This window comes from Acytostelium subglobosum, assembly GCF_000787575.1.
Source record: "Acytostelium subglobosum LB1 DNA, scaffold: scaffold1, whole genome shotgun sequence".
In the NCBI taxonomy this organism is placed as follows: Eukaryota; Evosea; class Eumycetozoa; order Acytosteliales; family Acytosteliaceae; genus Acytostelium; species Acytostelium subglobosum.
Window position 1 is genome coordinate 139,245 of NW_012236531.1, and position 13,036 is coordinate 152,280.

General features: G+C 43.4%; 5 protein-coding genes across 5 annotated transcripts; 2 read left to right on the top strand and 3 right to left on the bottom strand.

The window, feature by feature from the left end:
* Nucleotides 1-381: 381 nt before the first annotated feature.
* On the top strand, nt 382-4,052 carry SAMD00019534_000650 (hypothetical protein; the record flags this gene model as incomplete). The annotated part of the gene is made up of 8 exons (XM_012903498.1): nt 382-780; nt 849-1,280; nt 1,350-1,472; nt 1,550-2,206; nt 2,285-2,338; nt 2,405-2,589; nt 2,663-3,476; nt 3,543-4,052. 8 exons carry the CDS (start codon nt 382-384, stop codon nt 4,050-4,052), a joined length of 3,174 nt encoding a protein of 1,057 aa, XP_012758952.1.
* Nucleotides 4,053-4,312: 260 nt separating this feature from the next.
* Nucleotides 4,313-5,533, bottom strand: SAMD00019534_000660 (hypothetical protein; the record flags this gene model as incomplete). Its single annotated transcript, XM_012903499.1, has 2 exons — nt 4,313-4,631; nt 4,719-5,533. Coding segments are annotated over 2 exons (1,134 nt in total), but the record flags the coding sequence as incomplete, so codon positions are not given.
* Nucleotides 5,534-6,207: 674 nt separating this feature from the next.
* Nucleotides 6,208-8,432, top strand: SAMD00019534_000670 (hypothetical protein; the record flags this gene model as incomplete). The annotated part of the gene is made up of 2 exons (XM_012903500.1): nt 6,208-7,125; nt 7,194-8,432. The coding sequence occupies 2 exons, from the start codon at nt 6,208-6,210 to the stop codon at nt 8,430-8,432; spliced, it is 2,157 nt and encodes a 718-aa protein (XP_012758954.1).
* Nucleotides 8,433-9,008: 576 nt separating this feature from the next.
* SAMD00019534_000680 (hypothetical protein) lies at nt 9,009-11,122 on the bottom strand (the record flags this gene model as incomplete). The annotated part of the gene is made up of 6 exons (XM_012903501.1): nt 9,009-9,289; nt 9,358-9,561; nt 9,636-9,774; nt 9,845-9,913; nt 9,990-10,177; nt 10,258-11,122. The coding sequence occupies 6 exons, from the start codon at nt 11,120-11,122 to the stop codon at nt 9,009-9,011; spliced, it is 1,746 nt and encodes a 581-aa protein (XP_012758955.1).
* An 872-nt stretch (nt 11,123-11,994) lies between these two features.
* Nucleotides 11,995-12,896, bottom strand: SAMD00019534_000690 (hypothetical protein; the record flags this gene model as incomplete). The annotated part of the gene is made up of 2 exons (XM_012903502.1): nt 11,995-12,532; nt 12,859-12,896. Coding segments are annotated over 2 exons (576 nt in total), but the record flags the coding sequence as incomplete, so codon positions are not given.
* Between the last annotated feature and the right edge of the window lie 140 nt (nt 12,897-13,036).

Consider the following 13,036-nt stretch of genomic DNA (forward strand, 5'->3'; position numbering starts at 1 on the left):
TAATAATAATAATTTAGTTGTAGACTTTACATGTTCATAGATATTGTACACATCATTTGATCATTACAACAAACATTCTTAGAATGAAAGTCGAAACAATCAAGTCAATCAATCACTTCATCGCAGTGACTCAGCCTGATTTGGGATGTGCCCCCAAGAGTGACTTTCCATTCTTCTTCACACTCTCTTGAGAGGTTCATTTAATTAATCATTTGACTCACTTCACCATTATCAAACATATAATATATATTCATACTTATACATACATACATATTTATATACATACTCATACATACTTAAAACTTGATAATGAAGAAATTGTTGTTTAAATTGGCTGGACAAGATCCTGGTGATCAGAATAATGCTGGACAGGATCAACCAATGGCTGAACCTGAGGCACCAGCTGCACCAGCAGACTCTGCTGATGATCTGAGAAGGAGGAGAATGGAAAGGTTTCAACAGTTGGAGTTACAGGAGCAACAACTTCAAATGCAACAGCAACAGCAACAGCAACAAAAGTCACCATCACCCCAAGCACCATCATCACCTGTTCACAAACCTGTTGTTGCAGCTACATCACCAACTGCTACAACTACAACCACAACTAAGAGCACTACATCACCTGCTGCTACTGCAGCTGCTGTTACACCATCAAAGCCTGTTACACCAACTCAAGTCAAGAGTCCACAAGCACCAAAGATTGTTCAATGTGATGTGCCAATGACAGAGTCAGACTATTTCGTCCTCGAGAAGATACTATTAATCTACTTGAAGCCAACTGTATGTGTGTCTGATCGATCAATCAATCACTCAATCACTCACTCAATCAATCAATCATACTTTATTAGAATGAGAACAAAGCAGTATATCTTCAATCAATGGCTAATGACTTGAAGAATGAGATGCAAAGCAATGGCACAAGTTGTTTGAAGTTGGACAGTGAGTTGTTGGACAGGTTCATCGTGGAGCGATTGTCGACACAGACCAACTATCCAGCGGTGGAATACTTGATCGGTTGTTACAATCGCGCAAAGACAGAGTGTAGGAAGAAGAATAGATTCTTCACGATCGACGCCACACTCGAGACCAATCTGACCGAGCTGGTCATTCGCTACTTGGGCATCGTGTTGACCATCCCCGACATGTTCCAAAACTCCACCAGCATCCATGGCAAGGGACCCATGCAGCTACTGCCCCATCTCAACGGTGACAGTGTCGAGGAGATAACATACGAGTTCCTTCAATCATTCTTGGAGCTCTATCAAGAGGATAAGAGACAGGTATGTATAGTAAAGCGGATGCTCATTGGCCTGGACTTGGGCCATTACTAACAACCATGGAACAATCAGATCTTCGAGCCACTGTTCACACAGATATCGACCAAGATGGTGCAACTCTCATTGATTGGCAACTTCATGCCATACTTCAAGGCCTTCTCTACACTCATCCAATTCAAACAGATTGCAGACATTGTATGTTCCTGCCGCCACTAATTCATTCAAGATGTAGTCCATCACTAACCATCCCTCAATCAATGAATGGATAACAGTTTATAACATCACAATACTGGAATCCACCACAGAACAATGGAGCTCAGATGGAGAATGCAACATTGTTGGGAGCATTCTTTGCACCGAGCGCAATATCAAAGGATAATGTCATATTGATGCACTACTTTAAGAACGCATCAGAGATGAATCAGACCAATATCAGGGATGCATTCACATCCATTCAAGCATTGCTGAAAACCTATCATGCAGGTGTTCATCAGCTGGTTCGCTCTTTGCTCAAGTCATCGCCCGAGGCCAAGGAAGCCTTCCTCGTATGGATATGCTCAGCGATCGACAAGAACTTTGGCCGCACCAAGTTGAACGTTGACGCGGCCACCACGGCCTCGGACGGCTTTGCCCTCAACCTCTGCGCCGTGATGATATTGTTGTGTGAGGCGTTTGTGGACGTCACCTTCTCCAAGGTGTCTTCGGTCGACACCAACTTCCTCCTGGACAGTCCAAGACATAACCTCACAGAGTACACACGTCTGATGGCCACCTCTGACGAGGTTCAAGAGTGGAAGGAGAAGAAGCTCCTCATACCCACCCTCCCAGCCAACTTCATCACCGAGTGTTTCTTTGTCGCTCTCCGATGTATCCACATTGGTCTTAACTCATCATTCACAAAGATCAAGAATATTACAAGGAATCTAGACGTATGTTATGTTATGTTATCAATCGCAGTCCATTTCGCCAATGTACTCACTCAATCAATCATTCCAATCAATCAATAGTATCTTGAGGGACAGAAGAGAACACTCGAGGAGACAAAGTCAGCATGGCAAAATGTAAGTTGATCAATCATTCAATCAATCAATCAATTGATCAGCCTGACTGACAATTTTAATGCCTAGACTCCACAAGGTCGCCAGAATGAAGCCCGTCTCCAAATGTTGAAGAAACAGGAGGATCACATCAAGGGTCTTCTCTTTGCATCAGAAGCTCAGTTGTTCGAGACAACCTTCCTCCAGAAGACATCCTACTTCCTGATCTTCACTTGCAAGTGGCTTCAAAAGGTCATCAATCCAACAAACCAAAAGTATGTTACCAATCAATCAATCATTCAATCAATGAATGAGTGACATGGTCTAATCAAACATCCTCCACACCAGGCTTCCACTCCCTCCAACTCCACCTCCACAGTTTGCAGCATTGCCAGAGTTCTGTATTGAGGATGTTGTGGACTTCTTTGAGAGTGTATCAATGTACGCTTCACACGAGCTTGAGCGTCTACCATTGGAGCACTTGATGGACTTCCTCATCACTGTGTTGGCCACACCAGAGTACATCAAGAACCCATACCTCAAGGCCAAGATCGTAGAGATCATCTCTCGCTTCCTGCCCCAGAAGAACCGTCCAAACAACGACCATCTGGTATCACTGTTTGAGTGCAGCGAGTTGGTCAAGGACAACCTGATCCCCGCCCTGATGCGCTTCTACGTCGACATTGAGTTCACAGGCTCGCACAACCAGTTCTATGAGAAGTTCAACTATCGTTACCAGGCCAGCAGCATGCTCACCTACCTCTGGGAGAACCCGTTCTTTAAGAACAAGATCATTGCCGAGACGCGCAAGCCAGAGTCATTCCTGCGTTTCAACAACATGGTGCTCAACGACTCGATCTATTTGCTGGACGAGTCTCTGGCCAAGCTTGCTGAGATCAGGAACTGCCAGGCGATGTTTGAGGACCCCTCGTGGCAGACCATGCCAGAGGATCAGAAGCGTGAGAAAGTCGAAGGATTCCATCGTTACGAGAGTATCGCCCGTTCCAGTCTCCAACTGGGTGGTAACAACATCAACATGTTGCGCTTCCTCTCCCAAAAGGTGATTGAACCCTTCATGCGTCCAGAGATCTTGGACCGTATTGCCGCAATGATGAACTACTATCTCTCCCAACTCGTTGGACCAAAGTGTACAGAGCTAAAGGTAATGTCTATTTGATTGATTGATGGAGTAAGGACCGATGCTAACATCACGCGCACACACATATAGGTCAAGGAGCCAGAGAAGTATGCATTCAATCCAAAGCAGTTGCTTCAGCAACTGACTGATATCTATGTATATCTGTCAAAGGATGAGCGATACATCAGAGCACTGGTAAGGGATGGCCGTAGTTTCAAGATTAGTATGTTCCAGACTGCCGACAAGATCATGAGGAGAGAGAGATTGAAGAGTGAGGACGATTTAGATCGCTTCAGCGATTTGATCAAGAAGCTGGAGAAGGCACACCAGGAGGAGGAGCAGGAAGAGGAGGATCTTGGCGAGGTGCCCGATCACTTCCTGGATCCAATCATGAGCACTATTATGCGCGACCCAGTCCTGTTGCCCACTAGCAAGAACATCATTGACCGATCCACTATCGTGCGTCATTTGCTCAGCGACCAAACCGACCCATTCAATCGAAACAAGCTCACTGAGGACATGCTCTTACCTGCCACTGAGCTAAAGGAGGAGATTGAGGCTTGGATCAAGTCAAAGAAGCAGGCCAAGATGCAGCAATAAGTAGTGTGTGTTACCAATCAATCAATCAATGAGTTTTCTTGAATCATTAAACTGTCACATTTATACAAGTTGTTGTTGTTGTTATTATTGTTGTTGAATATGGCTGTATTCTTTGGACACACAACCACTTGACAGTCTGATGGATGTTTGTTCCCATCAGGTATTGTTGTTGTGTTGTGTTGTGTTGTCATCTGTAGCTGCTGACGCCGCTGCCCATGAGTGATGTGTGTGCTTGAAACCTCGTCAACTCCAACTTGTTATGCTGAGACGACTGGCGCGGCGGAACTGTACAGTACCATGTCATTGCGGACACGACAGGCTATCATAAAGACGATCATTCGCAGTAGGAACAGTGGTGAATACAGCTGAGAGATGATCTGAACAAACATTGACAGTCCATCCAAAAAGACAAACAGTGAGAGCAATATCGGTTTGTTCTTGGACACTGCATATACGCCCATTATATCCGAGAGTATGACCAATATCAGCATCAACAGCATTGAGTTAAAGTGCATGATCTGGGCCATCAACAGTGCACAATAGAATACCTCGCACGTGATCAACGACACCAAGAACTTCCTAAAATGGTAAAGATGATTGATTGATTGATTGAGTGAGTGAGTGAGTGATTGATCATTTGTTGGACATGATGTAAGAGATACAAACTTTCGTCTATATGTTTCAAATCCTCCATTCTGGAATCCATCATACATGCCGTATGACTCGAGATAGATGTGATCTTGATCTTGTAGTGTTGATGGTATGCCATTTTGATTGTAGTGTTGCAGTAGGATGTCTGGATCGGCCAATCCTGCGTACAGTCCATTGGGATCGTGCTCGCCAGTGCTTGTGTGATGGTAGAACTTTGTCTCGTTGAGACCCAACGACACCTTGCCATCGGGATGTCTGATCACCAGCGTGTCCTTCTCCTTGAGCTGTGCATTCTCCCATCGCGTCGACAGAGTGGATGGGAAGGGGAAGTGTGACGTTGTTGATGGCAATGGCGGTGAGGTGGTCACTGTCGCCACAGTTGCCGTTGATGTGTTGGACATGGTGCCTCCAATTGACATTGAACGAGGTAAGTTTGTGTTTCTATTTACAGAGCGTGTCGTGCGAATGATGTCTCGCCAGTTTGTCAGTGTTGGTCTGTAGCCCGATTCGAATGGGTTGTCCAGTTGAGGATCTTCCTCCCCATCATCATCAAACATTGAGCGTGAAGGATTGAATTGAATGATTGTATCACCAACACCAGTTGGTGGTTGTTGTTGTTGTTGTAACAGAGTTGTAGTAGCATCACTATCTATATCAACTTCATCATCATCTTGATCGACAACGACATCATTATTATTGCTGCGGTTGTTGTTGTTGGTGTTGATGTTTAACATTGACGATGATGATGAATCATTTTCAACAATATCTTCATTTGATAGATGATCATCATCATTTGTAATAGGTAGAACCATATATTTCTTCTTTGCCATTCTCTCTCTATATATTATATATAAGTATCTATCTATCTATCTCTATATACTCTATGTGTAACAATACAAACAAATAAACAAACAAACCAAAGTCACATTCTCACAACATTGGGCTAATGTTCGCGAATTTATTGAACCCCCCACCTCATATTTTTGCTAGTAATGACGTTGATGCTCAAACTACACTAGTTTGTGTTGTGCTCAGTTCCATCCAATCTCGGATAATGAATCATTAACAAGATTAATCTTATTATATAATTATATATATATATATCTCATTTTTTATATTAATATAAAACTACATATATATATATAATCTACTGATTGAAAATAAGGGAAATGATTTGGTCTTGACTTTGACCGAATGATAAATCAAAAACCAATCAAGAGCCCAAACATCAAGTGATTTCTGTGAATAGCTTCAATTTGAGTTGATTTTTTATCAACAAACAAAGAGGTGTTTCATTGTCTCATCATCACCTGAGTCTTTGAAGCTAGATTGAGGGGGCTTGGGTGTTGTTGAGTGATCTACGGGTAGGCCTTGCATATGACCCAAGTCACATCACATCACTTCATTCACATATTCACACATATACTTATAAATACTTTCATATACTTACTTATATATCTATTTATAAATCTTTATATCTCGCTACAACAGTCTTTTGAAAGAAATGGATGTAACACCTGCCACCACAACAGACTACTCGTTGCTTCAAAAGGAGATTGAAGATTACAAGAAGCGTATGGCAGAGGTCATCGCTGCCAATGAGAAGCTCAGTGAAGAGTTGCAACGTGTCAGAGTGGACAATGAGTCACTCAATGTAAAATATGAAGAGTTGAGGAAGAAGACAACTACATCAACTGGTGCTACTGGTGCTACTGGTACTGCTGCCAAGACTACAACAACTACTACCACCACAACTACCAAACAATCAACGTCATCATCAAATCTTGCCACAGGATTGTCTCCTGTAGGCAAGTCAACTATTGCGAGCAAGTCAACAACTGTATCCACTCCGGACAAGAAGCCAACTACCTCGTCGACGACGACAACTACTCCAAAGTCAAGTCCTTCAATCACCAAGACATTGTCTTCATCAAAGTTGGTATCACCATCGGTCACTCCAACCAAGCCATCATCATCATTGGCCAGTGCATCGAGCTCATCACCCTCAACCAAGAGCGTCATCCCAACTGCCAAACCATCCACATCATCACCATCTGTTGTCAAGGTTAAGCCTGCCACTACATCGACAACATCAACAACCTCAACCACATCAACCACATCAACTCCACCCAAGGCATCCACTATTGTCAAGCCTGTAACAGCAAAGACAACTACAACATCTACCACTTCAACAACATCCACTGCTGCCAAGCCTGTAACAGCAAAGACAACCACGACCACCACAACCACAACAACAGCGTCATCGGTCGTTGCCAAGCCAACCACAGGAGCATCAAAGCCAGTGACTGCCACCACCGCGGCCAAGCCCTCAACTGTTACCAAGCCATCAGCAACAGCTGTCAAACCAGCCGTCTCCTCCATCAAGCCATCCAATATCGTCAAGCCAGTCACTGCTGTAAAGGTATGATTGATCAATCAATCGGTCACGCACATGTTCAAAATCTTACGCCGATCATCTTATCTATTTAGACTGCTGCCACCAAAGACAGTGCTATCAAGCCAATCAAGGCTGCAACAACCACCACAACCTCTGCCCCTGCAGCTCCAGTATCGGCCCCAGTCACAGCCCCAGCTGCCTCCACAAATGTTGTAGTTGAGGAAATCAAGGCAGAGCCTATTGTTGTCCCTGCTGCTGTTGTAGAGGAGCCAAAGCAGGTTGATGAAGAGCCAAAACAAGAGGTAGCCCCAGTTGAGGAAATCAAAGAGAATGGTATCAACTCACATCCAGTCGAGGTCCAAGCTCCACTGCAACAATTGGATGAGCCTGTGGTCGACAAGGTTGAGGATGTACATGTTGTAGAGGAGGAGCAGCAGCCCAAGGCAGATGTGGAGCAAGTGAATCATGTTGCTGAGGAGCAACCAAAGACAGAGGAGGTTCATCAAGAGGAGGTCAATCACATTCAAGAGAATGGTGTCCAGCACGAGTCTGAGGTCGAACAACAAGTCGTGGAGCAAGTTCAAGTTGTTGAAACATCACATGTAGAGGAGGAGCAGGTTGCCCCAGCATCAGAGGAACTGGTACAGGAGGAACAAAATGAGCAATCCGAAGTTGAGGAGGTTGTTGAAGATGTTGTTGTAGAGGAAGACAAGGCTGTTGAACATGAGGAGTCAACTGAGCAGCCAATTGTTGGCGAGGAAAACCACGTCCAGTCATCAGAGGTTATTGAACAAATTCAAGAAGAGGAGCACAATGACGTGCAAGAGCAAGTCGAGGAGCCAGCTCAAGAACAAGAGCAAGTCGAGGAGCAAGAACAAGAACAAGAGCAGGAACAGGAGCAGCAAGAGAATGTTGCTCAAACTGAGGAGATCAAGGCAGACGATGATGTAGTGATTGAGGACGGTGAAAATACTGAGGAGGTCACAACAGAGAGTTTCAAGGATATTACGATCAGCACTGGATTCGATGACTTTATCAATCAGTTGGACAGCAAGTTCCAATCAGCATCAATCTTGGACGCACCAATTGGACTCGAGTCCACTCATGAGCAGGAAGAGGAGACAAAGACTGCACCACCAACAACAACAACACTCTCCATTGACGACCTCGACTTGATTGGATCGCTCGGCGGCGTCCCATCTAGCACAACAGTACCAAGTAGCACTACCACCGCCGATGACTTTGGCATGTTTGAGAGTACACCAAACAACGCCGCAGCCACACTTCTCCAAGCCGAGACTGAGATTGGTGACAAGCTTGTAGACATTTGAACAATTTCCAAACGCCATCCCATCTCTTTGCGAATGACTGGACCAACATGTTTATGATCGATCAATCAATCAATCAATCAATAAAGGTTCTGTGACAAATCGAGTCATTCTCACATAGAGGTGGTGATGTTCGAATCTGGATTCCAGCTTCCACAACAAATAAGTCTGACATAATGTTGGTATTGTTATAATCATTATCATTATTTATATCTAATATATTAATAGTCACCAAATATTAACCATGGCAAGACTATTTATATAAATTATTGTTATTTTATTATCTATTCAGTGGTTTAGAAGAGTCAATCGAATATGACGATGGAGTCAAGTCACATAAATGGTCTGGAATGACACCTCACAAGATTTCCTAATGTGGATACACAGAGTTCCCATTTATTCTCTCCAACAGAAACTGGTATCTAGGAGGTGACTACGTCTTCCGTATTACCCGAGGAGAGAGATGTTTTTACACTGGATAATAATTATCAATAAAGACGAATGTTAATTAAAATAAATTAAGTCCCTTTGCAGATTGATCAAAGTTACCAACTTCATTCATTCGATCGTGACCATGTTCTAGACAGAATCGAAAATGTTGGCATAGTCCTCAAGAAGATGTGTTATGACTTGACTGCTTCCAGTGTCGTACATGATCGTTGCTTCGTTCTCGTCGGGTGCCTTCATAAGACTCGGTCCAAACATCAATCCCAAGTTGTGTGCGTGCATCATGTTGGCGCTGCTGTGCTTGGTCACATCAAAGAGGAAGCGCATCAACTCTTTGATCAACTGTTGGTTGCACTCTGGCAGAGTACTCAGCAACTTCTTAATGGCAGGTGATCGTTGATCATCTTGTAGCTCTACAATGATGTGATTGATTGATTGTTAATATGGATGGCCTGTCGCTGTTTGGTATTGGTATACATACTGAGTGTGGCGATGAAATCATGGTGATACTTGAATGTAAAGACGGGGTTGGCCAGCTGCCGCAAGAACTTCTTCAATACACTTGACACTACATGGATACAACAATCGCTTGGAATATCGAATCCATGTTGCAGCAGTGATTTCATCAATGTCTCCATCTCTGATTGGTTGCCTCCAACTCTAAATAATCCCTCTGTATCCAATACTACGTATATACGATTAAGTTAGGTTTGGTTGATGTTCCAATCAACGCCAATCAATCAAGTTAAGTATACATACCACTATCCTTAAACAAGAAGTCTATACACTTTGTAACAAGTAATGGGATCTTCCTATTGGTCCCATCTCTACTATTCTCTCTCGCTATTATCGCCTCCAACATCATTCCAACTGGCTTTATCGTATTCATTTCCACAGGCTACAATACAATTGATTGATGCATGAATGTTAGTATCATTCACCATGAGGAGGGAGAGGACACCACATACCTGACTATAACTTCTCTGTCTTTGCAATGCCTTGATCTTGTCTTTCATTGGCTGAACTTCCTTTGTCTTCTATATTATGATGATGATGATGATAAGATGTCAATGATTATGAACTAAAGTTGTTGATGCTGTTCGACCCACTTACAGGCTTCAGATTGTTGAATGTGATTGGACCACTGTTCCTTGATGTCTGGAGCTCTGTAATATAGTTCTTTAGAAGATCTGTCTTGTATTTGTCCACATTGTCATGTATTGATTGTGACTTGCTCTCAATAAATTGTTTGTAGAACTGTGACTTCATTTGTGTTCCAGACGATGGTTTGAAAGAGAAGTCTAAAATGAGAAGAAGAAGAGAGGGTCAGTGACCATGTCTCTAATGATTTGAAGGAAAGGAAAGTATCCAGGACACAAACCTTTCTTTGGAGCTGTCTTGCGCTGCTTGAGTTTCTGTTGTCTAAACTCATCGGGATTGTCAACCATCTTTTGGTACTCTGATGATATGGCCTCTTTGAATTGGTCGGCCCTGTTGATGGTCATGGAGGGAACCATTCTTCGACTGGGCGAACCGTTTGAAGAAGTAGGATTGTTAACTTTGGATGAAGCGTTTTTGTCCGGATGGATTATTGTGGACTCTGTGCGGTCCAGTCTGCTCTTTGACGGCGATCCAGAGTCCACAGTATAACTATATGGCCTTGTTGGTGAGAGTGGCGGCAATGCCCCTCCACTGACACGCAACAACTCCTCCTCCTCAGACTCTTGAATGCTCTCGTTGCTCACATCGTTTTGGCTGTCGGCCGATTCGTCTGCGCCAGGCTCGTTCTCATCTGTGTAGTTGTCGTCATCGTCGTCCTCCTCATCGTCGTCATCTTCGTAGCGTTCAATATCTTGCTCTGGAACATCTTGCTTGATGATCACCTCGCCATCAAACTCATAGTCATTGAGACAATCGCGTAGTTGATCAAACGATGACTTGCGTAGCAGGGGATCGTCGCTATCCGCCGTGCTGACCAGCGGTGACTTTGGAGACTTTAGACCACTGCGCGGTGTTGAGTGGCCACTTGAAGAGGCGCCATGTTGTGTGGCTGGACCACTCAAAGAAGCTGGTGACGTTGCCTGTACAGGTGGAGAAGATGCCGATCTCTGATACTTTGCTCCATGATTCAAATGTGCAAATGACAATGGTTTGATCCCAGTTGAGCTTGGTCTTTGTTGTGTGCCTCCATTACCATTAGTAGTAGTACCACCATTAGCACTAGATATACTCTTTATCGATGACATTCTACTATATGTATATATTATGTATGTGTACAACTATCTATCTATCTATCTATCTATATATATATATAAATATAATATTATGTGTGTGTATGTATCTCTATTTATGTGTATCTATCTCTATCTCTATCTCTATCTCTATCAATATATTACAATGAAGTAAATAAAGTAGAGAGAGATGATATGTATTCTTTAAAGATGCTTGCTTTGTTGCTTCGCTTGCTTGTGCTTGATATCAAGTTTAACTAACTTGATAGCTTGTTATGGTGATGATGTAGTTGTTGTTGTTTTAGGCGAATCTGTTGACAATCAATCACCATACATACTATATATAGTGATATTATATTATTAATTACCACCAACACAAATGTATGAATGAATGTGAATGAATGAATAGAATAGAATAGATAATAACGAGAGTGAGTGAGTGAGTGAGTGACTTGTTATCTATCTCTATGTTATGTGTGTATGTGTGTATGTGTATTTGTGTTTGATAACTTTGAAGTTTGTGTTTGTGTTTCACGCAACTATTCACAACAAAGATATTGTTGGACTTTAATGATCGATCAAACAGTGTGTGAGTGTGAGGACTTGAAATTGTGTGTGTTGGAGGCTGTGAAGCGTTCAGATAAACGCGTCGTGAATCGAAGGACGACTTAAGATAATGGGTCAACAACTTTACTCCTCCTTCGATCACTCACGAAAGGCCTTGATGACAATAATGGCCCACCCACTCCACCAATTGATTGATTGGTTGTTGAGTCGTCAATGAATGAACGAATGAATGAACACAAGAAGAAAGAATAATAACCATGACTGATTGGCTTAGTAAATAATACTAATAGATGTCCACCACATTGATGTTCGATAGTTTATCTGTGAGACTTGGCAGTACGCTCCAAGGCATCCTTCTGCTTGATGGCATAGCTGTTTGGTGAGCCCTTGGCGGCGTTGATCAGCTCGTCGGCCAAACACTCAGACACTGTCTTGATGTTTCTGAAGGCGGACGAACGGACACCCTGGGTGAGCAGGTAGATGGCGTTGTTGACACGTCTCATTGGGGACACATCGACGGCCTGTCTGCGGACGGTACCGGCGGAACCGATTCTGGTCGAGTCCTCACGTGGACCAGAGTTGGCAATGGCGTCGACCAGAACCTGGATTGGGTTCTTGTCGGTCAAGAGGAAGATGACCTCGAAGGCCTTCTCGATGATGCGGACGGCCATCACCTTCTTACCGGCGTTACGACCGAACATCATCATAGAGTTGGCAAGACGCTCAACGATGGGGCACTGGGCCTTTCTGAAGCGGACCTTGTTGTAGCGTCCAGAAGTATGTGGCAAGAAAGCGGCCTTCTTGACCATCATGTAGTCTTGGAGGGAGATGTCCGCACAGATAACTCCTCTGTAGGACCTATTGTTATGTTTGTTTGATTGTTTGATTGATTGTTTGTTTGTTAATTCATGTTCATTAACATCCTCTATTCTTGTTCGCGATTAATCATTCAATCATCCATCCATCCATTCATTCATTCAATCTTTCATTCTTCAAGTCTACCTCCAATCCTTGTGCTGTCGCATTCTTAAGCTTGTTGAGTCGCATCGTATATCGAATGATCACTTCGCTGTACTAGTGTCGCCTGTTGTATCCTCTGATGTAGGTATCGCGTATCACATGTAGGTATCGATTGGATTGATTGATTGGATGATTGATTGACGCTGTATATAGTAGGATCGTACCATTTTCCGAACAACTCGACTTCTCTAGTTTCAGCCATCTTATAAGGATCAATGTAGGATGAGGGACAATGTGGAAAGAGGAAGGATATCAATTGACACTATGATTCACTTTGAGCTTGGTCAGGGTCTGCTGTCCTGGGTATCCTCGCTCTCACTCCTCACACCACACTGTTGTTTG